Source organism: Muscardinus avellanarius (genome assembly GCF_963383645.1).
Source record: "Muscardinus avellanarius genome assembly, chromosome: 4".
Lineage (NCBI taxonomy): Eukaryota > Metazoa > Chordata > Mammalia > Rodentia > Gliridae > Muscardinus > Muscardinus avellanarius.
This window is the reverse complement of record NC_137789.1, coordinates 126,005,422-126,030,232: the sequence shown is the minus strand read 5'-3', so window position 1 is coordinate 126,030,232 and position 24,811 is coordinate 126,005,422. Positions and strand designations below refer to the sequence as shown.

Below are 24,811 nucleotides of genomic sequence, written 5' to 3'. Positions count from 1 at the left end.
ATGCCTGGCTTATGATTGTTACTACTGATATTTTGGGGTCCAGTTAGTTATATGTATATTTATTTATTTCTCTATTTATTCATTCAGTTTACTTTTTAGTACTGGGGATTGAACCCAGGGATGTTCTACCTCCGAGCCATACCTCAGCTCTATTTCATTTTATTTTTTAAATTTGAGGAGCCAGGTGTGGTGGTGTACGCTTGTAATCCCAGCATTTGGGAGGCTGAGACCAGAGGATCGCGGTTCGCGGACAGCCTCAGCTACTTAGTGAGGCCCTCTGCAACTTAGTGAGACCCTGTTTCAAAATAAAGAATAAAAAAAAAATATGGCAGGGGGTGTAGATCGGAGGTCGAATACACCTGGGTTCCATCCCCAGACCTTCAAAAAAATTTGAAACAGGGCCTTATTAAGTTGCTAAAGGTCTTACTGAGTTGATGAACCTGCCATCCTCCTGTCTCAGCCTCCCAAGTACTGGGATTACAATGTACACCACCATGCCCTGCTCATCTAGGCATATATTTTAAATAAGTAAGATAATAATTGAATATATAGTTTTCAATCCAGAAATTCAATTAAGTATTCTGCCAAGACCGTAAAAATTCTTCATAAATATAATTTCTATTAGTATGATCTTTTAAGGTTCTTGAACAATCCCCATCCAATTCTTCAATGAACAGTTGAGAATAACACACTTGACTTAGCCATCTCAATTTTTTTCTTTTTTTAAAATTTTTTTATTGGTGCATTGTATTCATACATCATAATGGGGTAAAAAACATGTGTAGACATACATGCACACATCACTCAGCCAGCACCCATCCACTCCCTACCCCACTCTCTCCCCATCCCTCCCTCCCATGCTTGGCCTAGTGGTTGACTACGATATGAATAAGTACATCGTGTAGCCATCTCATTTTATAATTGCCAGAATCATGTTAGGTTATAAACTAAGGAAAAAGCACAGTTCAAGAACCATTCATAAACTTGTAAAGAACAGTACAAAAATGCTTAAGTATAGAGTTTTTCAAAATTCATATTCTGCCTACTATTTTTAACTCTCTAATAGTAGAATATGATTTTCAAAGATTAATTAGGAGCCAAGTGTGATGGCATATTCCTGTAAACCCAGAGTCAGGAAGGATGAGACAGGAAGATCGCAGGTTCAAAGCCAGCCTCAGCAACTTAGTGAGACCCTGTTTCCAAATCAAAAATAATATAGGGCTGGAAGTGTACCCCAGAAGTAGAATGCCTCTGGGTTCAAGGTTCAATCTGTACCACCCTACCGCAATCACCACCACCACCACCACCACCAAAAAAAAAAAAAAAAAAAAAAAAAGGAGGAGGATAGGTGATTGTTGTTAACTGGAGGGTGAAGAGAAAGAAGTTTTCAGTTTCAGTTTCCTGTTCTCTTGTCACTCCCTAGAAAGTCTCAGGCTCTCTCCTGGCCCAAATGTGTGTGTGTGTGTGTGTGTGTGTGTGTGTGTGTGTGTGTGTGTACAGTACTAGGGATCAAATCCAAGGACATTCTATTTCTAAGCTATAACCAACCCCCAGCCCTATTTTGTTTTTTTGTTTTTGATAGTGGAGACTGGACCCCGGGGCATTCTACCTCCAAGCTACACTCCCATCCCTATTTTTTTTTAATTCTTTATTTTGAAACAGGGTCTCACTAAGTAGCTGAGGCTGGCTGTGAACCTGCAATCTTCCTATCTCAGCCTCTCAAGTGCTGGGACAGGCATGGGCCACCTTGGGGAACTGTGAGGTCTGGCCTTGAGGTCTTGCTGAGGGAGTGAGAACAAAGGAATCCAAGATAGGTGCTAAAGAAAACGTCCTCTGACCATTACCCTGCCTTGAGATGGCTTGGTCACTGGACCACCAACCAGTAGCACACATGACTACACCTGTCACTCCCCTCCTTCTTTGCCCCATAAAAAGCCCCTAGTCTAAAAGGAAGGGGGCTCCTGACTCTCATGGACTCTCTTTCCTGGTCAGTGCCCCCTTCCAGGCTTTACCCCAAATAAAGCCTGTTCTGTCAGGCTGTGTCTCCTTTGTCTCCATATTTTGACGTTTGATTGATGCTTCCCCTTGCTTGTCCTCGTGTAACAAGTGCCTCCTTTTCACCTTTCAAGCAGCCACATAAATGCCACTTCCTCAGAGAGACCTTCCTCAACCCCTCTTCTGAAGTAGCCTATCCACAAAACTCCCTCACAAAACTCCCTTTATTTCTTTTTCCACATAGTAAAAGAAGATGTTGAAATTTCACAAAGCTTTTCCATCTTAGCCAATTGTCAGGGCCTTTTCTTAGGCACAAAAGGGGATTTGAGTACTTATAGTGTGAATGTAAAGCAAAAAACAGTATTCAGGCCGGGCGTGGTGGCGCACGTTTGTAATCCCCGCGCTTGGGAGGCGGAGACAGGAGGATCGCGCTGGTTGGAAGCCAGCCTCGCTGGTTTAAGAGACCCTGTTTCCAAATAAAATATAAAATAGGTCTGGGAGTATAGCCCGGAGGTAGAAGGGTTTCCAGGAACTCCAGAACCACCAAAAAAAAAAAAAACCCAACAAAACCAGTGTTCAGTATTTGTAACTTTGCAACAAGGCTCATAGGAGAAGACCTTGAAAAGAGCCCCAAACAAGACAACGAAGAGGAAGAAGCAAAGTCGGGCGTGGCGGTGCAAACTTGTAATCCAGGTACATGGAGGCTGAGACAGGAGGGTCGCAGCTTTGTGGCCAGCCTCCTCTACTTAGTGAGGCCCCCCACAACTCAATGAGACAGTGTTTCAAAATAAAGAATAAAAAATAGGGCTGAGGGTGTAGCTAGAGATAGAATGTCCCTGGGTTCAATCCCCCAACCAAAGAGAGAGAGAGAGAGAGAGAGAGAGAGAGAGAGAGAGAGAGAGAGAAAGAAGAAGAAGAAGAAGAAGGAGGAGGAGGAGGAGGAGGAGGAGGAGGAGGAGGAGGAGGAGGAGGAAGAGGAGAGAGATGATTGCCCTTTCCTAACTTTCAACGTTTAAGTAAGTAATTTCTGGCTGGGACACTGGCTGGAGAGAAAGTTATGTGAAGGAAAGAAAATGATGTAGATCAGGAACTATGAAGAAGAAAAAAAAGGTAGAGAGAGGGAGAGGAGGATCCTAGAGGGGACCTAGTAGAGTTAGACGGTGAGAAGGTACAGGAGCGGAGTCTCCATTGATAGGGGCCTACACAACCCAAACACTGACCCTATGCTCTGAAATTTTGCTGAGCTCCCACCTGAACAATACCATGTAGTCAACAGCCCAGGACACGCTTGAATCTCCTTAATAAACACAGTAGATCCCTGTCCCCTGTTACCACTGAGGAGCAGTATGACAAGAAAGTCTCAGAACTGTTTACTTGGGTAAAGCTGGGCAAGAGGAAAACCTATCCTTTTAGCCTAATATTTTACTTATACTATGATTACTACTTTATGAAATGTTAACTTACATAAATCTCTCATAGTAAATCTCCGGTTGCCCTTTTCTCTGGTGTATATTCAACATTGAAAGATTGGAAGCGCCGGGCGTGGTGGCACATGCTTGTAATCCCCGCCCTTGGGAGGCTGAGACAAGAGCCTCAGCTACTCAGTGAGGCTTCCAGCAACTTAGTGAGACCCTGTTTCCAAATAAAATATATTAAAAAAAGATCTGGGAGTATAGCCCGGAGGTAGAAAGCCTCTGGGTTCCACCCCCAGTACCAAAAAGAAAGAAAGAAAGAAAGAAAGAAAGAAAGAAAGAAAGAAAGAAAGAAAGAAAGACTGGAAGCTGGGCGTGGTGGCGCCTGCCTGTGATCCCAGTACTTGGAGGCTCAGGGAGGATCACTGGCTCCAAGCCAGCCTCAGAAACTTAGTGAGATCCTGATCCCAAATAAAAAATAAAATAGGACTGGAGGTGTAGCTCAGAGGTAGAATGCCCCTGGGCTCAATCCTGTGCACTACAAAAAATAAAATAAAAGGGCTGGGCTCATAATATTGGTTGGACAGATAAATCAAGAGTAGTCTTAACTGTGGAAAATATGAATTATTGATTTTTATATTAATATTTCAAGTATTGTCCATAAAGTAACTCAAATTTACCTTTCCAGACTAAGCAAGTATGAGTCATTTAGAAACTCTTAACAAACAAATTCAAAATTAATAAATCACTTATCTATAAACATTTTTAAAAATTCATGTTGCTTTTAGGTATTTTATTAGTATAGACTTAAACTAATACACATTTTAAGCTTTTTATTATGGAAAAATTCAAACATATACAAAAGCAAAGAGAACAGTGTAATAAGTACCCCTGCTTCCGTCATCTTGCTCCAATAATGATCAGTTCATGGCCAGTATTATTTTATCTGTAATTATTTTATCCATACTTATTATTTTGTCCTTATTTTCCATTGAATTATTCTAAAACAAACCCCAGACATATTATTTCATCTCTTAGTATTTCAGGAAGTATCTCAAAAGACTGAAAGTCACAGCCTCTAACATACTTACAAAATTAACATAAATATTTAATATCAAATATTTAATCCCTGTTCTTAGTTTCCTGATTAATAAATGATTGTATGTGGGGGGGGGTACTGGAGACTGAACTCAGGGGCATTCTACTTCCAACCTCTATCCCCAGCCCTTTTTTACGTTTTACTTTTTTTGAAACAGAGTCTCAGCAGGTTACTGAGTCTCACTCACTATTGCTAAGGCTGTCCTCATACCCGTAATCCTCCTGTCTCAGCCTACCAATACTGGGATTACAGCCATGCACCAACACATCAAACTTAAATGATTCTTCTTTACAATGGGTTTGTTCAAGTCAGGATCCAAGCCAGGCATTGTAATGTATGTCTATAATCCCAGTACTTAGGAAGCTGAGATAGGAAGATTGCAGGTTCAAAGATTGCCTCAGCAAGTCATGAGACTAATCAATCTAGTTAGATCCTGTTTCAAAATAAAAATAAAACAGGGCTGGGGGTCTAATTCAGAAGTAGAATGCCCCTGGGCTCAGTCCCCAGTGCTATACACATAAACACACACACACACACACACACACACACACACACACACACACAGACATTAGAATTGAAATAAGAACCAAGCATTTGTTTCATGTCTTTATCTGTTTTTCATTTTTTAATCTGGTTTTGGAGATTTTGTCCAAGTATTACAAATAAATAAATCATAAGCGTACAGCACAATTAATTTTCAGAAATTGTACACATCCATGTAAAACCCACTCTAAAAGGCCCCTAACCTTATTCTTCCTGGCTGTTACCCTAAGTCAGGTAACCACCAAACTCCTTTTGTTTGTTGTTGTACCAGGTAGTAAACGCAGGGCCACTACGACTGAGCTACATCCCCAGCTCTTTTTTTATTTTGAGACAAGGTCTTGCTGGGTGCAGTGACACTTGCCTGTAATTCCAGCAATACAGGAAGCAGAGGCAGGATGACTGAAAGTTTGAGGTCTGTGCAATTTAGGGAGACCCCATCTCAAAATACAGAAAAGGCTGGAGATGTAGCTCAGTGGTAGAGTCCTTGGATTCAATTCCCAGTACCCCCACCCCACCCCACCCCACCCCACCACACACACACACACACACACACACACACACACACACACACACACACACACACAGACTGGGTCTCCCTAAATTACCCAGGCCTCAAACCTGCAATCCCCCTGCTTCAGCCTCTCCAGGCACTGGGAATATAGGTGTGCACAGCCCTTTCCTGCTACCACTAACCTAAGTTCTACCATTATAGATTGGTTTTGCTTGGTTTCCACTTGATATAAATGGACTCATACAGTATAGACTCTTTTAGGTCTGGCTTCTTTCACCATCTTTGTGATATCCATACTGAGTAATTTTTGTTCATTTTCATTACTGTGTTATATTCATGATATTCCATGAATATCACATAGTTTATTTTTTCTGTGTATTTTATTGTTGGTAGGCATTCAGATTGTTTCCAGTTTGGGACTATTACTAATTTTGTTGTTCTGAACATTCTAGCGTATGTATATTCATGCACATATGTTCACATTTCTGCTGGGTATACAGCTAGAACTGGAATTGCAGGGTCATAGTATATGCATAGATACACTAATGTATAGCTTTACTGGACACCATTACAGTTTCCCATAGCCTGTTTGCTCTCATGCGAACATCATATTGTCTCAATTTCTATAGTTTAAAATGTAATTCTTATTATTTGGTAGTATATATATTCCAGATTTTTCTTCATGATTGGCTTGCAGCCTGTCATACCCCTGTAATCCTAGTACTTGAGAGGCTGAGACAGGAGGATTGCAGGATTGAGGCCAGCCTCAGCAATTTAGCAAGACCATATTTCAAAATTAAAACAGCCAGGCATGGTGGCACATGCTTGTATTCCCAGCAGTTCAGGAGGCGGAGCCTGGAGGATTAAGTTTTGCAGACAGCCTCAGCTACTTAGCAAGGCCCCTTGCAACCTAGTGAGACCCTGTTTCAAAATAAAGAATAAAAACAAAATTAGGGCTGAGGGTGTCGCTCAGAGATAGAATGTCCGTCCCTGGGTTCCATCCCTAGTACTGAAAAAAAAAGTTAAACTAGGAGTAGCCAGGTGTGGTGGTACACACTTGTAATCCCAGCATTCGGAAGGCTGAGACAGGAGGATCACGGTTTATGGCCAGCTTCAGCTACTTAATGAAGTTCTTTGCAACTCAGTGCGACCCTGTTTCAAAATAAAGAATAAAAAATATGGCTGGGGGTGTAGCTCAGAGGTAGAATGCCCCTGGGTTCCATCCCCAAGACTACAAAAAACAAAACAAAATACAACACAAATAGGGGTATTGCTCAGAGAATGCCCTTTAGTTCAATCCCAAGTACCCACCCCCAGAAAAAGATAAAAGAGTAGCTTAGATCATCTTGGTCCTTTTCATTTTTATATAAAGTTTCATAAAAAGCTTGTCACTTTAAGTCCTTTTTAATCCACAGGCTTCTCCTCCTCCTCTCTCTTTCTCTCTCTCTCTCTCTTTTTGGTGGGGTTCCTGGAAGCCCTTTTACCTCCGGGTTACACTCCCAGACCTATTTTGTATACTTTTTTATTTGGAAACAGGGTCTCTTAAGCCATCGCAGCTGGCTTCGAACCTGCAGGATCCTCCTGTCTCCGCCTCCCAAGCGGGGGTGGGGGGTTTGGGGATTACAAATATGCGCCACCACGCCTGGCTTTTTTTTTTTTGGTGGTACCAGGCATTGAATCCTTCAGGGGCATTTTACCTCCTAGCTATACCCCCAGCCCTATTTTGTATTCTTTATTTTGAAACAGGATCTCACTAAGTTGCAGAGGGTCTCACTAAGTAGCTGAGGCTGTCTACGAAGAAGTTTGATCCTCCTGTCTCAGCCTCCCAAGTACTGGGATTACAAGAGTATGCCACCACGCCCAGCTCCCTTCTTCTTTTTTCTTGTTTTGCAATTATTTGTCAAAGTAATCTGGTCGTTTGCCCTGCAGTGTCCCACACATTCTAAATTTTTTGGGGGGGGGGTACTGAGGATGGAACCAAGGGGCATTTTACCTCTGGGCTACACCTCCAGCCCTATGTTTTATTCTTTATTTTGAAACGGGGTCTCACTGAGTTGCAGAGGGCCTCACTAAGTAGCTGAGGTTGTCCTCGAACCACGATCCTCCTGTCTCAGCCTCCAGAATGCTGGGATTACAAGGAAGCGCCACACATGCGCCACCAGCCTAGTTCACATTCTAAATGTTGCTGATTGTATTCTCATAGTGTGATTTCACATGTTTGTTGCTGATTTTCTGTAAATGCTAATTAGGTTTAGAGGCTTGATCAGATTCAGCAACTACACATTTGACAAGCATTCACCAAGTATAGTTGCTGTGTGGGATACAAAAATGACTAAGACATCATTCCTAATGTATTGTTTATTACAAGTATGGAAGGTTAGGGTTCAAATAAGTGCCTAGAGAGAGTGGTAAACTACTCTGCAGTTAAAGACTAGCAAGTGCAAATTATTTGGAAGAATTGTCTTTGCACGTGTAATTAACCTGAAGGATGTGATGAGATCATCTTGGATTACCCATTATTCTTTATTTTGGAAACAGGGTCTCACTAAGTTGCGGAGGGCCTCACTACGTAGCTGAGGCTGGCCACACACCTGTGATCCTCTTGTCTCAGCCTCCCAAGTACTGGGATTACAAGTGTGCACTACCACGCCTGGCTACAGATTATCTTTGTAAGAAACAGAAGAGGAGCCAGGTGGGGTATAACTCAATGGTAGAATGCCCCTGGGTTCAATCCTGGATACCACAAAAAAAAAAAAAAAAAAAAAAGAAAGAAAGAAAGAAAGAAAGAAAGAAAAGAAAAAGAGAAAAGAAACAGAAGAGAGCTGGGCACAGTGGTGTACATCTGTAGTCTCAGCTACTCTGGAGACTGAGACTGAATGATTATCAACTTGGAATCTGGTCTGGGCAACATAGTGAGAACCTGCCTTAAAAATGAAAGAGCCAAGCATGGTCGCACACACTTGTAATCCCAGTACTTGGGAGGCTGGAACAGGAAGATCCCAGGTATGAGATCAGCCTCAGCTATTTAATGAGGTCTACTGCAACTTAAGTGAGATCCTGATTCAAAATAAAAAGTAAAAAATTGGGCTGTGGGTATAGCTAGGAGGTAGAATGCCCCTGGGTTCAATCCCTAGTACTGCAAAATAAATAAATAAATAATAAACAAATAAATAAATAAATTAAATAAAAAAGAGAGAGGCCAGGCTTGGTGGTGCATGCCTGTAATCCTAGTACTTGGGAGGCTGAGACAAGAGGATCACAGGTTCAAGGACATCCTCAACAAGTAGTGAGACTCTCATTAACACAGTGAAACTATTTAAAAATAAAATAATAAAATAGGGCTGGGGGTGTAGCTTTGAGGTAGAATGCCCCTGGATTCGATCACCAGAACCAGAGAGAGAGAGAGAGAGAGAGAGAGAGAGAGAGAGAGAGAAGAAGGAAGAGGAGGAGGAGGAGGAGGAAGATAACACAACCGCACAGCACACAGAGAAAACCACGTTGAAGGCATTGTGAAGACAGGTGCATACTGGAGTGACATGACCACAAGCCAGGAATGCTGGCAACTACCAGAAGCTGGAAGAGATAAAGAATGGCTTCTCCCCTAGATCTTCTGTAGGGAGTACAGCCCTGCAAACACCTTAACTTTGGATTTCTGCCCTCCAGACTATGAGATAATAAATTTCAGTTGTTTTAAGCCACCTAATTTGTGGTGATTTGTTGTGGAAGATACATAAAATACAGATAGGATGATCTAGAATGTATTAAGGTGGAATTTTGTCATATATTGCACTGGGGATCAAATTATGCATTTCTTTAATAATGTCAGGTACACAGAGAACTCTCTGGAAACTAGGAAAGCAGAAAATTGTTGTGAATGACTCTTCTCTTCTCTTTCCTTTTTTTTTTTTTTTTTTTTTTTTTGCAGTACTGGGGATTGAACCCAGGGCCATTTTACACCCCCAGCCCTATTTTTAAATTTATTTTGAAATAGGGTCTCGCTAAGTTGCCGAGAGCCTCATTAAGTAGCTGAGGCTGCCGCGAACCTGTAATCTTTCTGTCTCAGCCTCCCAAGTACTGGGATTAAAGTGTGGGCCACCACACTCAGCTAATTATTAATTTTTTTTTTTTACTATTTTAATAGTCATTTTGTATCCGATTTCTTAAGAAGGTACTCTAAATTGTGTATATTTCAGGACCTGCAAAACGTAATCCACTATTGACCCATCTACTTCTAGATTCCTTTAAGTTAGCATAAGTGAATTCAGAGAATCTGCTCCAAAGAGATTGTCTAGACTGCACTGGGACTAGTATGTTAAAGGTTCTTAAAATCATGTGCTTGGCAGTCATTTTTACTCAATTTCATCCAAAGGGTTGCCTTTAGGTGAAAGTGCATTATTAAAAAAAAAAAAAAAAAAGGCCCCTGTTATCTCATGAAGCACCAACCTGACTACAGAATTCCCACCTGAAGCAATCCTAGGATCTAGAACTTTGTGTTCGGCTTCAATCTTTGGTGGGCCTCATCAGGCACCTAAAAGTACGGAAGCCAAGGACTCACCATCCCCAGCTGCACTTTTCCTTAATGATCCCCCACCCCTGAAAAATGTAATGGAAGTCCAATCCATAACAACCGTTAGGTTACCTGTGGCTGAAAGCACCATGAAGCCACAGGGAGAAAAGACCTGTCTTAAAAGTAATGGCTGGAGTAGACTGAAAATAGTAATAGTAATGGTAGTAGTAAATAGTAGTAGTTTCTACTCTGAATCAAGAAGGTCTACGAAAGTCTTGTGTTGCTGAGGCCTGTCCCATCTGCACCTTATTCTTGATAATAAGGTGGACACCTCGATGGACACCAACTCCTGGGCCGCGTCCCCTCTCGCGGACCTCCAGTGGGCTGAGTCCCCCACGCCCCAGCCCCGCCAGATCCCGGTTTCTCTCGTAGGCGCCCCGCGCTCCCTCCACGTTCCCTCCGCGCTCTAGAGGGAGCCCGCGGGCCGTGCTCCCGCCGGTCCGTCTGCGGTGGAGCCCGGGCTCTCGGGGACTCCGCTCCCACGCCCCCAGCGGGGCCGGGCCGAGGCCGGTGGGTGCCCGGGGCAGCACAGAGCTTAGGCCCCCGCGTTTTCCGGAGCGCCGCACCCTAGCCAGACACATCTCACCGGGGCGCCGGGGGTGACCCGGCTGGGGCCCTCCTTCGCCTCCGAAGCCTGGCGGTGGGCCTCGGGGCTCCGGCGCCGGGCCGGGCCGCAGCCTCCCGCCAGCCCCGGCCGCCGCGCTCCCCGGGGCCGCCGGCCGCAGGTAAAACCCGGGGCGGAGGCGCGGCGGCGCGGCGCGGGGCGCGCATGCGCAGTGCGCGCGGCCGGCCCCAGCGCCGGGAAGCGTTCGCGGCGATCGCGGCGGCTGCGCCGGGCTATGCGGTACCGGCTGGCGTGGCTGCTGCACCCCGCGCTGCCCAGCACCTTCCGCTCGGCCCTCGGCGCCCGCCTGCCGCCCCCGGAGCGCGTCTGTGGGTAAGCGGACCGGGCCCTGGGCCCTCGGGTCGCCGCGGCGTGGCGTTCGGGTTGCAAAGTGGTGATTCAGCACTAACGCCGCCGCCCCGCACGGCCGGTCCCGCCGGCTGGGGCCCGAGGCCGCCCGGGCCCGGAAGAGCGGCGCCGCCGGGGCGGGAGGGGGCGCCCGGCCTGCGCCCCGCGTGCCCATGGCCGCGCGGCGGCGGGATCCGCTGCCCGGGCGCGACGCCCGCCCTGCCCCGAGCTCCCCGGGCACGGAGTTTCCAGGAGCCGGGGATGCCCGCCTTCAAAGTTTGCCTGCCTGCCTGCCCGCCTGGGCGGCAGTGCTGGGTTTCCTGTCGGGGAAAGTCGGGACCCGAAAGATGCCTGGGGGTCCTCCGCAGCCGCTCCCTCGTTTTGCACCTGAGACCGCCGAGGCCTAAAGAGTGTGCGATTCCCCCGGTTGCGGAGATTATGGTAAAATCGGGATTAGGACGCCAGGGAGAGGGGTGTTGCCGTCCACTGGTGCGCTCCCTCCACTTCACCGCTGCTCTCTGTGTATAGTAGATATTTCCAGCTTTGTAATGAATGCTAAATACCTTTTGCTAGGAACAGACAGATGGACGCTTATTAACTTGCCCGACTTAGGTCATTATTCGAACCCCTCCTGGTTTTAATATTTAGGACCTACAAAGTGCAGGACATCTTGCTAGACTTTGTCTTCTAAAAAAAACTTTGACTTGGAGTAGTTTCATTGTATAACCAGCAAAAAAAAAAAAAAAAAGAGTTTGACAAGGCTGAGCAGGGTGTGCTTTCGGAGCACTGCAAGGAGCAGAAGTAGATTAGGTCGGCCTTTCAAGGAATGGGAGTGGTGGAGTGTGTGAGCAGGTGTGGGGCGGTCTGGCCTAGGTGTGCAGACACAATGAATAGATTAATTGAAGCTTTAGACACTTGCCCGGGGGGAATTAAGGTGCCACAATCCTGTACCATAAGAGTAGGATAATGGCAGCCTAAGTCTTGACTTTTAGTTGGGATTTTCCCAATTAAATAGTTTAATAATAAGTATTAGATAGGGAATTATTAAGGCTTTTTTTTTTTTAATCTGAGGTGATGTAATGAAACTGGTAGTTTGGGAAATTTAGTGGCTTTGTGCAGGATATAATGAAGTAGAAAGAGACGAGAGGCAGACAGACTTGCTTATTGGGACTTAGTTTTTACCGGACTATCACAGTAGCACTGTAATGCAAATGGATCTGTGGAATCTTTTTTTGTACTAAGAGAGGTTAATACGAATGAACTAATGTGTGGAACCTTTTTTATTTTTTTTAACCTGGGTATTGAACCCAAAGGCATTCTACCTCCAAGCTAAACCTCAGGCCCTTTTTATTTTGAAACAGGGTCCTGCTGAGTCGCTGAAAGTCTTGTGAACTTGCTATCAGGTTTGTGAACTCAAACCTGCAGAACCTCCTATCTCAGCCTCCCAAGTACTGGGATTACAGGGTGTGCCACCACGCCCGGCCTGGGGAGGTTTTTTTTTTTTTTTTTTTTTTCCCTCTATTTCCCCTTACACCACAAAATCCACTACAATGTGCACAAATCCCTGGACATAGAGAAGTGGGGATGGTGAGCACAGGGAGGGTGCCTCCTTCTGTCTCTTTCTGGTCAGAAAGCTTTCTTTTGTTCTAAATTCATTCCTGATAGGCTGGATTTAGTTCCATATTGTCTCCAGTGTACAGAATTTGTGGTTTGAAAGGAAGCACCTAGTTTAACAGTTTTATTTGACTAAGTGGTTTGTATGTTCTAGTTATAACTCTGTTTTCTCTATGGCTTTCTCCCCCTGTTCTTCACATTCACTGATGAAGTCAAGGACATTGGTTGACCAACCTGAGCTTCAAGACAAGGTTCTCAGAGAGAGAAATTCACAAGATTCAAAGCATAGGAATGAGTTCAGCCATCTAGGAAGTTTGATTCTAAAAACAAGTGACTGAGGCTATTAAGAAAAAAACACAGGTTCAGTCAAAGGGGTGGGGACATCGTTTTTGGAAGGAAACTCAAACTACATGTGTAACTACTACATAATCAGATCTTAAGGATTTGATTATGTAGTAGTGTTCTGTACACAGCAGAAAAGTGTTAACAGTGATAACCACACAAGTGTTGACTGGAAGAACAGAGATTTAATTTAACCAGGTGTCTCTGGCATGCGAACCTGAGCTCTTCTTATATCTCCTTTGCCAGTATTTGAACATTCATTTCTTGGCCTAACCTCTTGAGAAAGAGATATATAAGATCGTTGGCTTAAAAAGTAGCCTGTTCAGTTGTATTAGATAACCTGAAACTTTGTGGAATCGTCTGAATTGTTGGGGAAGGTGGCAGTCTCTGTCCCTGGCAACCACTTGAAACAGCTGCGCATCCATAAGCCATCTTACTTTGCAGGTGGCCATACTTTGCATTTCTCTGTCCCACAGCTTTAAGAAACAGTGGTATGCCATGTAGGACTAAATTATTAAGATTTGGGCATTTAGTTATAAAATGCTTGTCTAGCATGCATGAGGCCCTGGTTTCAGTCCCCAACACTGCAGGGAAACACAAAACAAAAAAATGTTTAAGGTGTTTAAGGTATTTTTACCAAAAAATGCTTTTCGGTAGTCTAAAAATGACAGGGTTCCTCCAAGTATCTTGTGTGTGTGTGTGTGTGTGTGTGTGTGTGTGTGTGTGTGTGTGTGTGTGTGGTACTGGGGATGGAACCCAGGGCGTTCTACCTTTGGACTGTACTCCCAGGCCTATTTTATGTTTTATTTGGAAACAGGGTCTCACTAAGTTGCTGAGAGCCTCACTAAGTAGCTGAGGCTGGCTTCGAACCTGTGCGATCCTCCTTTCTCAGCCTCCCAAGCAGGGGGATTACAAGCGTGCGCCACCACGCCCGGCTTTCCTCCAAGTATCTTTAACTTTAGCCCAATCCACACACAGTAAAAAGTTGCACTTAGCATATCAGCCTAGAAAGCTAGGATTGCTAACAATCTCACTAGGGTCTAGTGGGGGAAGGAAGGGTTCTGTGTATAGTTTTTCTAAAAATTGGCTTCCTTTCTGTTTTTCTGTTGGTATTTTTGCTCTCCTAAACATGTGCCCAGAGGATGTCTACGTTCCAGCTCTAGTAACAAGGCTGGAGCGCTCTCCTTCCATGGGGTAGACCCCATGTTTTGTTCTGTTTTGGTGCCTTGGGCAAGCCTTCCAGTTGCTTTGTCTAGAGTCAGCCCTCACATTTTACTATCTGTTGGTTCAGCCATTATTTGAGTGTCTTCCTGGTAGTAATCACTCACTGTGGTCAGCACTGTAAGAGATGCAAAGACAGTCATAAATTCTGTCCTCAAGTTTTCATAAACATTAGCCCCATAAATAGTGAATAGTTAATATTCCTTTTCCTCTGACACCATACGAAACATCTCTACTTTTGTGTTTTGTTACATCTTTCAACTTACTTCGGGAGGTAGCTCAATATTTTTATCACTATTTCCTTCTTTTCAAAGTGGGCCAGGCATGGTGGTACATGCTTGTGATCCCAGTACTTGGGAGGCTGAAACAGGAGGGTCACAGGTTCATGGCCAGCCTCAGCTGCTTACTGAGGCCCTCCACAACTTAGACCCTATTTCAAAATAAAATATGACTGGAGTTGACGCTCAGACGTAGGATGCCCCTGGGATCAATCTCCAGTACAGAAAGAAAGAAAGATAGAATAATAGAGAAAGAGAGACTCATCCAGGTATGGTGGCACATGCCTATTATCCCAGTATTTGGAAGGCGGAGACAGAAGAAGCCAAGTTCATGAACAGCTTCAGCAATTTAGTGAGACAGTCATCAACCTATGAGATCCTGTTTCAGAACAAAAAGATAAAAAAGGGCTGAGAGTATAGCTCAGAGGTAGAATGCCCTTTGAACTAAATCCCTGGTAACACACACAAAAAAAGAACCATAAAAAATAAAAGTAGGACTCATTAGGCATAGTTGCATACTCCTCTAGTCCCAGCTACTCAGGAGGCTAAGGCAGGAGAACTACACGTTTGAGACCAGCCTGGCCAACTTAATGAGACCCTGTCTCAAAATAAAATTAAATTAAAAAGGGTCTGGGAGCTAGGTGTGGCAGTACACATCAGTAATCCTAGCACTTGAGAGGCTAAGACTGGAGGATTACAGGTTCAGGGCCATGTGAGTGGTCACTTGGTGAGACCCGTTTCAGAAATAAAAAATAAGTAAAGAGGGCTGGGGTGTAGCGCAGAGGTAGAGTACCCTGGCGTTCAATCCCTAGCATCACCAAAGGGAAAAAAAGAAAGAAAAAAAAAGGGTGCCAGGGATGTTAGGTCAGTGATAGTGTGCTTGGGTTCAATCACTAGTACCCTATGCCCACACACAAGCAAATAATTAAATAAAAATGAGATTCAGTATTCTATATGTTTTTTCTTTTTGTCTATTAAAAGTACAGTTGTCTTTTTTTGTGTATGTGTGTGGTGCTAGGGATTGAACCGGGGGCATTCTGCCTCTTAGCTATACTCCCAGCCCTATTTATTATTATTATTATTATTATTATTAATTATTATTATTATTTTGATACAGGGGATTGAACAACTCAGGGGCATTCTACCTCTGAGCTACACTCCCAGCCCTTTTTTTTTTTTTTTTTTTCCCGGGTCTGGGGATGGAACCCAGGGGCATTCGACCTCCGAGCTATACCCCCTGCCCTATTTTTTATTCTTTATTTTGAAACAGGGTCTCACTGAGTTGCAGAGGGCCTAACTATGTAGCTTAGGCTGTCCGCGAACCGCGATCCTCCTGTCTCAGCCTCCCAAATGCTGGGATTATAAGCGTGTGCTACCACGCCCGGCTTATTCTTTATTTTGAAATAGGTTCTCACTAAGTTGCTGAGAGCCTCCCTAAGTGGCTGAGGCTGGCCGTGAACTTGCAATCCTCCTGTCTCAGCCTCCCAAGTACTGGGATTACAAGTGTGTGCTACCATACCTGGTTCAATTATCTATAAAACAAAACTTAGGATTTACACTGTCCTCTGAGGGGAAGGTATTGTACTTTGCCTGACACATAGTAGGTAATACAGATTTATTGTATAACTTAATGGTCTTCTTTCAAAAACCATCTTTTTCTTTTGATAACTCTGGTTTTACCATATGATGGTGCTATCATTTTCTCAGTATAGCTGGAAAATCAGAGTAATTTTTAAATCTCTTTTCTCCTTACTGCCTATCCCCGAGAGCAAATCCATAGGAGCCATTAATCTTAGACGCCTAAAGTGTTTTGGAGTACTCTCGACTCTCTACCAACATCCTAGTTCAGGTCATGATCATCTTCACTGACATCTCACTTCTGTACGTTTTAGAGCTAATTTTTTTCAGTCTTCTGTGTCTCTTTCAATTGTCACAGAAACTCTATGATTTAGGCCTGATATTGACAACTCGCAAATGTGTATCTCTAGCCAAAACCTCTCCTTATGTAATAAAACTCCTACTCCAACATTTTCCCTTGGATATTCAATATGTATTTTAAACTTGTTTCCAAAATCTATCTCCATACTTCTCCCCTCCCCCTGGGAATTGAACCCCCAGGGTCTTGCACACCCTAAGCTACATCCCCAGCCCTGTCTGCATATCTTCTCCCTTAAAAGCTTCTCCTCTTTCTGTGAGACCCTCTTCTCAGTTAAGGATGTCTCTGTTCTTGTTTAAACTAATACCTTGGCATCATCCTTGATTTCTTTCTTGTTCTTATATACCTCATGCAGTCAGGGTGCACATCCCAGTTCTGACCACTTCTCACTCTTCCTGTCCTGCTCTGTGTTCCTCCATTTCAACCAGATTAACAGGACAACCTCTACACCAATGTCCTTGCTTCTGTACACATAGCCTGTTTGTCACCATCGGCAGCATGATCTTTTTGGAATTCAAGTTATGTCATAATCTTTGTTACAGAAAGCTTAACCTTGCACTTGATTTTTCCTTTTGCTCATATTTATTTATTTATTTATTTATTTATTTATTTATTGCAGTACTGGGGGTGGAACCCAGGGGCATTCTACCTCCGAGCTACAACCCCAGCCCTATTTTTAAATTCTATATTTTTGAAACAGGGTCTCACTGAGTTGCAGAGGGACTCACTAAGTAGCTGAGGCTGGCCGCGAACCACAGTCCTCCTGTCTCAGCCTCCCAAGTACTGGGATTACAAGAGTGCACCACCATGCCAGGCTTCACTTTTGCTTCTGATCATTTACACCGTTTTCCCTCTGCTCAGAGCCCTCTGCCTGTGAGATCAGGAAAGGCTTTACTTAGAACATAGGATTTGTGCAAATGTCTTTGAAGGAAATAAAAAATTTGAATGAACAAAGGATGAGAGAATATTTCAGATAGAAGGAATTATATCAGCTAAGGTTCAGATGTAGGAAAATTCACAATGTAATTAATGGATAGTGAGATTTTATAGGAAGGAAAGAGATTCTGAGAAAGCATGACTTTGTATGTGTGTGCGGGGTACTAGGGCGTTCTGCTTCTGAGCTGTACCCCTAGCTCTTTTTATTTTTTATTTTGAAACAGGATCTTGCTAGGTTGCTATGAGTCTTGCAAAATTGCTGAGGCTATCCTTGAACCTGTGATCCTCCTGACTCAGCCACCTAAGTACTGGGATTACAGGTGTGTGCCACTATGCCTGGCTCAGCATGACATTTGTTTTGTTTTGCAGTACTAGGGATGGAACCCAGGGGCATTCTTCCTCTGAGCTGCACCCCCAGCCCTATTTTTTATTTTTTTTATTTTTTTATTTTTTTGGTGGTACTGGGGGTGGAACCCAGAGGCTTTCTGCCTCCGGGCTATACTCCCAGACCTTTTTTATATTTTATTTGGAAACAGGGTCTCACTAAGTTGCTGAAAGCCTCACTAAGTAGCTGAGGCTGGGTTCGAACCCGTGCGATCCTCCTGTCTCAGCCTCCCAAGGGCGGGGATTCTATTTTTTATTTTCTATTTTGAAATGGTCTCACTGAGTTGCAAAGTATAGCTGAGGCTGTCTGCGAACCACAATCCTCCTGTCTCAGCCTCCTGTCTCACGCTGGAATTACAAGCATGCGCCACTGCGCCCAGCTCGGCATGACATTTGAAAGCTGTGTTTGGGGATGATTAATATGCCTGGATTTGGGGAACACAGGTTGAAATGCAAACAGATATTGATGAAGGATTAAGAAGTAGTGCAAATAGAGCCGGGTAGAATAACACCACACCTGTAGTTCCAGCTCCTCAGGAAGCTGAGGTAGAAGGATTGCTTGAACACAGGAATTTGAGCCCAGCCTAGGCAACATAGTGAGAAACCATCTCAAACAAACAAGAAAACCATCTCAAACATCATCATTTGTACTCAAATGATGGGGGGGGGGTGTCAGCCAAAGATGTGTGCAAAAGAAGATTCAGCAGACTGTAGTGTCTAATTGGGTATGGGGAGAAGGGTATGGAACCCACGTTTTTGAGACTTAAGTGACTTTGAGATTAGTGCTGACATGAGCCCAGACTAGGAGGGGCCACAAGGTAGAGAAGACACGGGGAGATTCTGCTGCAGACTGGGAAAGAAGTCCACCCAGGTGAGATTGTTCATCCTGCCTGGCAGGTGGCTGGTTTTCCAAAGACATGCCAAGAAAACAGGTTGGTAGGGTATAGCAGGGAGACACAGGGCAGTCTTGTAGGCACTGTAGAGCTGGCTGTCGCCCTCAAGAATTTGGATAACATGGGGCCTCTTAGGACTGTGGACAGGACTGAGCAGTCCTTAATTACCCAGAAAGGGAATGAAAATGATCGGTTTGTAGATTGGTAGCTCAGGGAAAGCATTCAGTTAGAAGATCAAAATTAGGTTGGTGAGTGCTGCTGAGCTATCACTGGGGCATCTTAAATTTCCTCTAAGGATAGGAAGTGAAATGAACAAGCCTGACCTGTAGTAGAGGCCAAATAGATTCACTTGTAAGATTCTTGCTGCTGTTGATAATGCTAGCCATAAAAGGTTTAGTAGCTATTATTTATTGAATGCCTGATGTGTGTTATACATTGTATTAGGAGCCATATATTGTTTTGTTTATGGCTACAATGTGCAGAAGAGTGATTTTGTTAATCTTTTTTCAAATAGAGATTGAGGATCCAGAGGTTAACTTGCTCAGGGATACACAGTAATTGATTTAGCAGATATGACCTCAGTTGGGCTCACTCAACCTCAAGAGTTAGCTGTTACTACATCTGCTTCTCCAGAGGTAGTGTACTTAGTACCTCTACTAAATAGACAAGTCAGATCAGGGACATTGTTTTGGAAAAGCTAAACATAGTAGATGATGAGTTGGTGACACTGAGTCTGAAGCAAATGCCGGATAGCCAAGGGGACGTTTAGGGGAACTATTTAAAACATGAATGTCTGAGCCAATTTCTTAGATTGAGTGTAGAGTTGAAGACATGCACAAACATACGGAACATATTCATGTAGAGATGCAGAGGCCCCCAACCCGCGGAATGCTGACACTTAGGGACAAGGAGGAAACGAAGTTGGAGAGCTTGGGAGTTAGAAAGGCAGAAAGTGATATCAGGAGAAGCATCATAAGTGTCTAGCTAGAGAATTTCTGACGAGCTGGGCGTGGTGGCACATGCCTGTAATCCCAGCATTCGGGAGGCTGAAACCAGAGGATCGTGGTTCGTGGCCAGCCTCAGCTACCTAGTGAGGCCCTCTGCAACTCAGTGAGACCCTGCTTCAAAATAAAGAATAAAAATAGGGCAGGGGATGTGGCTCGGAGGTCAAATGCCCCTGGGTTCCATCCCCAGACCTGCAAAAAAAAAAAAAAAAAAAAGAATTTCTGAGAAGAATGGGGTCTTGAGAAAAGACCAAAGACCATTTCATTGGTTGGTAATCAGCAAATAAAGTATAGGAGAGAAAGCTTAGTTTTTTGGAGCCATACAAAGTGTTTTTTTTTGTTTGTTGTTGTTGTTGTTGTTTTTTGCAGTACTGGGGATGGAACCCAGGGCCATTCTATCTCCCAGCTACACACCCAGCCCTATTTTTTATTCTTTATTTTGAAACAGGATCTCACTGAGTAGTAAAGGGCCTCACTAAGTAGCTGAGGCTGTCCTCAAACCACAATCCTCCTGTCTCGGCCTCCCAAATGCTGGGATTACAATTATGTGCCATCACACCTGGCTTTGATTCTTTATTTTGAAACAAGGTCTCACTAAGTTTCGGAGGGCCTAAGTAGCTGAGGCAGGCCATGAACCTGTGATCCTCCTGTCTCAGCCTCCCAAGTACTGGGATTACAGGTGTGTGCCACCATGCTCAGCTCTACAAAGTGCTTTTAAAAAAAAAAAAGAGAGAAGTTGGTTGTGGTGGTGTATGCTTGTAATCCCAGCAATTGGGAGGCTGAGACAGGAGGATGGTGGTATGCAGATAGCCTCAGCAATTTAGTGAGGCCCTTTGCAACTCAGTGAGGCCTTGTTTCAAAATAAAGAATAAAAAATAGGGCAGGGAGCTGGGCAAGGTGGTGCACGCTTGTAATCCCAGTGCTTGGGAGGCTGAGACAGGAGGATCACACAGGTTCGAAGCCAGCCTCAGCAATTTAGTGAGTCTCTAAGCAAATTAGTGAGACCCTGTTTTCAAATAAGTACAAAATAGGTCTGGAAGTATAGCCTTGAGGTAGAAAAGCCTCTGGGTTCCACCCCTAGTGGCACAAAAAAGAAAAGAAAAGAAAGAAAGAATAAAAAAAAAAATAGGGCAGGGGGTGTAGCTTGGAGGTCAAATGCCCCTGGGTTCCATCCCCAGACCTGCAAAAAAAAAAAAAAAAAAAAAAAAAAAAAAAAAGAATAGGGCTGGGGGTGTAGCTCGGAGGTAGAATGCCCCTGGGTTTTATCCCTAGTACCATGAAGAAAAAGAAAATATATTTGGGGAAATTAGATGGTAGCTGAAGAAGAACAGGCCCGAGCAAAGGCTTGAGGGGAATGAGCTGAGGTCGGGTTGGCTGTAAAAGAAGACGGAAGTGGAGGAAACAGACCCAAAGAGAAGCTTGCGAGAGTGGATATGAGGTGCAGGCAAAGAGGCTAGCATTGGGAAAATAAAGATGTAAGATGGTTCTGATTTATAAGAGGAAGTTGCTTATAATGAATTAGAAAAGGCAAGTGACTACTCTGGGCCTCCGTTTCTTCATTTGAAGAAGGAAGGACTTTTGTAGTTCTGAGTTTTGCCATTTCTCTCTGTACAGTTTCACCAGCAAAGTGTTAAGTTTTAGAAATGTTACCAAGGTTCAGTAGGGAGTATGAGTCCCAGTTCAGTTAACATGATGATCCTTTGCTCAACTTTACAAGCTATTTTAGGACCTGTGGAGTTATATTTGGGCCAAGAGCTCTGAAGGATTAAGGGTCCTCTGTAATGGTATTCTTGGCACTTAGCACAGTGCATGGCATATAGACCATACATTCATTAAGTATTTGTGTGATTAACTTGTCCAAGGATGTGAATTTCTGGAAGTAAGAAGCCCTAGTCATAAAAATGATTTCATTTCTGGTTACCACTTGCCAGGTGTGTGTGTGTGTGTGTGTGTGTGTGTGTGTGTGTGTGTGTGTGTGTGTGTCCAGGAGTGCTCTACCACTAGGCTACACCCCAGCCCTTTTTATTTTGAACTAGCTAAGTTAGGATGCTCTGTACTCAGATAGCTACACCCCCATCCCTGTATTTTTATTCTTTATTTTGAAACAAGGTATCATTAAGTTGTGGAGTGCCTCACTAAGTAGCTAATGCTGGCCACAAACCTGCCATCTTGTCTCAGCCTCCCCAGTACTAGGAATACTTGGGCCACTATGCCTGGCTGAGTTGTTATTTTTAAAATATGAACCAACAATTAACAATTCTTTTGGGACAATGGGAAGGTAGGGTAACAATGGGCCTATATTCTTGTGCAGAAGCAACTGGCCAGAGCTGGTGAAGATTTATTCCTTTTTCAGAATGGGGACTTAATCCTTTTTAACTGTCTGCTTTGCTCATTTATATTACCTTTTAGCCTTGTATACATTGTATTTGTGATCCTTTCTATAAAATGATTGCAGGAAATCAGTATTCGTTTTTAGACATGCTGGAGCTTTCGGTAATAGTAACAAACAAAATACACCTACAAATTACTTTGAAAGTACACACATGCTTATACAAACAGCTAGTCCTGCCTGGTTTATAGTTTGCAAAGAATTATTATCTTAGTTGATTCTATGGCAAGTGTATGAGATTGAGAAATGAAAAGTCCCACAGCTGTTGAGAAGTCTAATTCAGGCACCAGTGCTGCCTCTGAGCTCACCTTATTGTCTACAGTCCAGGAGAGGATGATGATGGAGTGTAGAAGAGCATGAGAGGTTTGCTCCTCGGGAAGTAGGTAGAGTCAGCCTGAGCTGGGTGAGCTTGCATAAAAGGAGTAGTAAGTCACTTCTCTCAATCTCTGAAGCCTCTCTAGAGATACCCACCAAGAGAGCAGGAGAGGACAGAAATTAGTATACAGGAAGTCAAGAAGATAATGGGTATGCGTATTGTAACAAAGCAGGAAAGCCCTCCAGAACTATTTGGAACAGGAGGCTCTTTGGTCAGACAAGTCATGTAAGAAAGGCAGCTAGGACCCCGGATACTGGGAAGATACTGTTCCTAGAAGTTGAATAACAAGACTATCTGGCTGGTTAGATACATAGTTAAAACAATGGATTTTTTTTTTAAGAGATAAAAAGGGTGTTTTTTTGTATTAGGTTTTTAATCAACCAACTAAACGGATACTAATATTGTCATGATACAACAAAATATAAAGTATAAATATCAGAATCATGAACAAATCAGGGGTTATAGTAAAACAGAAAAGGCAGAGGAAATCAATGAAGCTTATAACAAAATTAAAAAGCTTAAAACACTTGAAATTTTAATCAAGACCCCAATTCCAGATAATATGAATAATCCTTCATACATGTTTGAACCTGTATTTCCTAGTCTCAAGATTAGATTCTAGATCCTAAAATATCCAAAGTAGTACTATCTCTAGTCATCCATTGCCAGAGAAAATGATTCTTGTGCTATCCATCAGCAGCCAAGGCTGCTGAGAACTCTCATTAGACTCCAAGTAAACCCTCCCCGCATCTACCCAAGTAGGCACACCAAGAACCGGGGTGTCAAGGCAGAAGTACAGAGCTCCAAACAAGAAGAACCAGACAAGAAAGGAAGTAATACAGCCACTGCCCACACTGAGATTAGATAACATACCCATCTTCACACCTCCTCAGGCTGTATGTTCATGGGCTAATTAGGGGGTAAATTCATGGAACTAAAATACCTAGTAGTTTACATTACATTATGCCTCCCCCCACCCCTGCAGTTTAGTTTCCAAGGTGCAGGAGCATTTGTCTGCTACTGTATCTGGGGCTACAGAGATTCCTCTCCACCATTCTGGAATGGATTGTTTCAGGCCTGGTTGTTCTAGGCTTCGTACAGCGGGTCTGGCTGTTTAAGGAATGGTTGCTATAAAACAGCCTGTTCCAGGTTTAGTTGCTCCAAGGTGGGTTATTCCAGGTCTGGTTGTTCCATATGGGAAGATTTCCAGAAGTGTTCACCAGGTATCCCTGGTGATAGGAAAACTTAAGTGCCAGGTATTCTGTTGATGTGCTCTTACGTCACACTGCTGCTAGTCTTTGTTTTTCTGCTACCTCTTGCATTTTATTCTCAGGTTCTAGAGTCAAGTCATAACTTGTAGTCAAAGTTCAGGATGTTGGAGATTTCTTGAATCTGGGAGGCTGAGATGTTTCTGTTTCTAAGATTACTGAGCGTACACAGTTGGATCTGAGAGACCACAGTTTTGACTTTGTTTCTTGATCTGTTTCTTTGATCTTCCTTCATTGCACTCTTCTGTACAGAAGCAGATAGTTTTAATTGGGGACTAGGGAAAGATTCCGGGCTATTCTGAATGAGCAGGTCTTTGGAGGAAAGAAGAGGGGAGGTAGTCTCTAGAGGGGACATTTTAGCAGGCAACATTTACAGTGCATAACTTTCTTCAAGCTATGAATTTCACACCTGGTGAGAGTCAGTAGAATCCGAAGCTGCAGGGCAAGGCAGGCTTCGGGGAGATGTTAGATCCACCCGAGCTGTTGAACGGGAAGAAGAAAAATAAAAGCCAGACTGTAAGAAAGGCCAAGGTTTTTAAGTGCTTAATATTGTTTTGTCTTGTCCTGTGTGGGTTTTGTTTGTTTTGCAGTACTGGGGATCAAACCCAGAGCCTTGCACGTGCTAATGCCGGGCAAGTGTTCTACCACTGGTCCACATCCCCAGCTAAGAAATAAATTTTTGAGATGTATTGTTCAGCATGGTGATTAAAGGTAATGGTGTCTTTTATGTTTCAAAATTGTGAAGAAAGTAAAATTTAGATGTTCTCACCAAAAAAAAAAAAAAAATACAAGAAGTGATGGAAATGTTAGATTTAATCATTCCACGCTGTATACTTAAAATGTCACATAGTACCCCACACATATATACAACTATCAGTTAAAAATAGAAAACAAAATAGATGAAAGAGAAAAAATTAACATTGTTACATTACTGTTTAAACTATAAATCCCATCAGTTGCCACACTTACATCATTTACTGGAGAGACCTTTAGTAAAGAATCAGCTCAAAATTGGTGTTTTTAGTTGTTAACTGTGTTTAGTCTTCTCAGTCTATAACAGTTCCATGGTCTTGTCTTTCCTAATTTTGATT

General features: G+C 43.5%; 1 protein-coding gene across 3 annotated transcripts in view; it reads left to right on the top strand.

Annotated features, from left to right (window-relative positions):
• Positions 1–10,966: 10,966 nt before the first annotated feature.
• The window catches only part of IDE (insulin degrading enzyme), a gene marked incomplete at both ends in the record, with an annotated part of 112,031 nt that continues 98,186 nt past the window's right edge, over positions 10,967–24,811 (top strand). For all 3 annotated transcript variants that reach the window (XM_080694277.1, XM_080694276.1, XM_080694275.1), the window contains one exon: positions 10,967–11,064. In XM_080694277.1, the coding sequence (XP_080550403.1) occupies positions 10,967–11,064 (98 nt within the window). The remainder of the gene's footprint in view (positions 11,065–24,811) is intronic.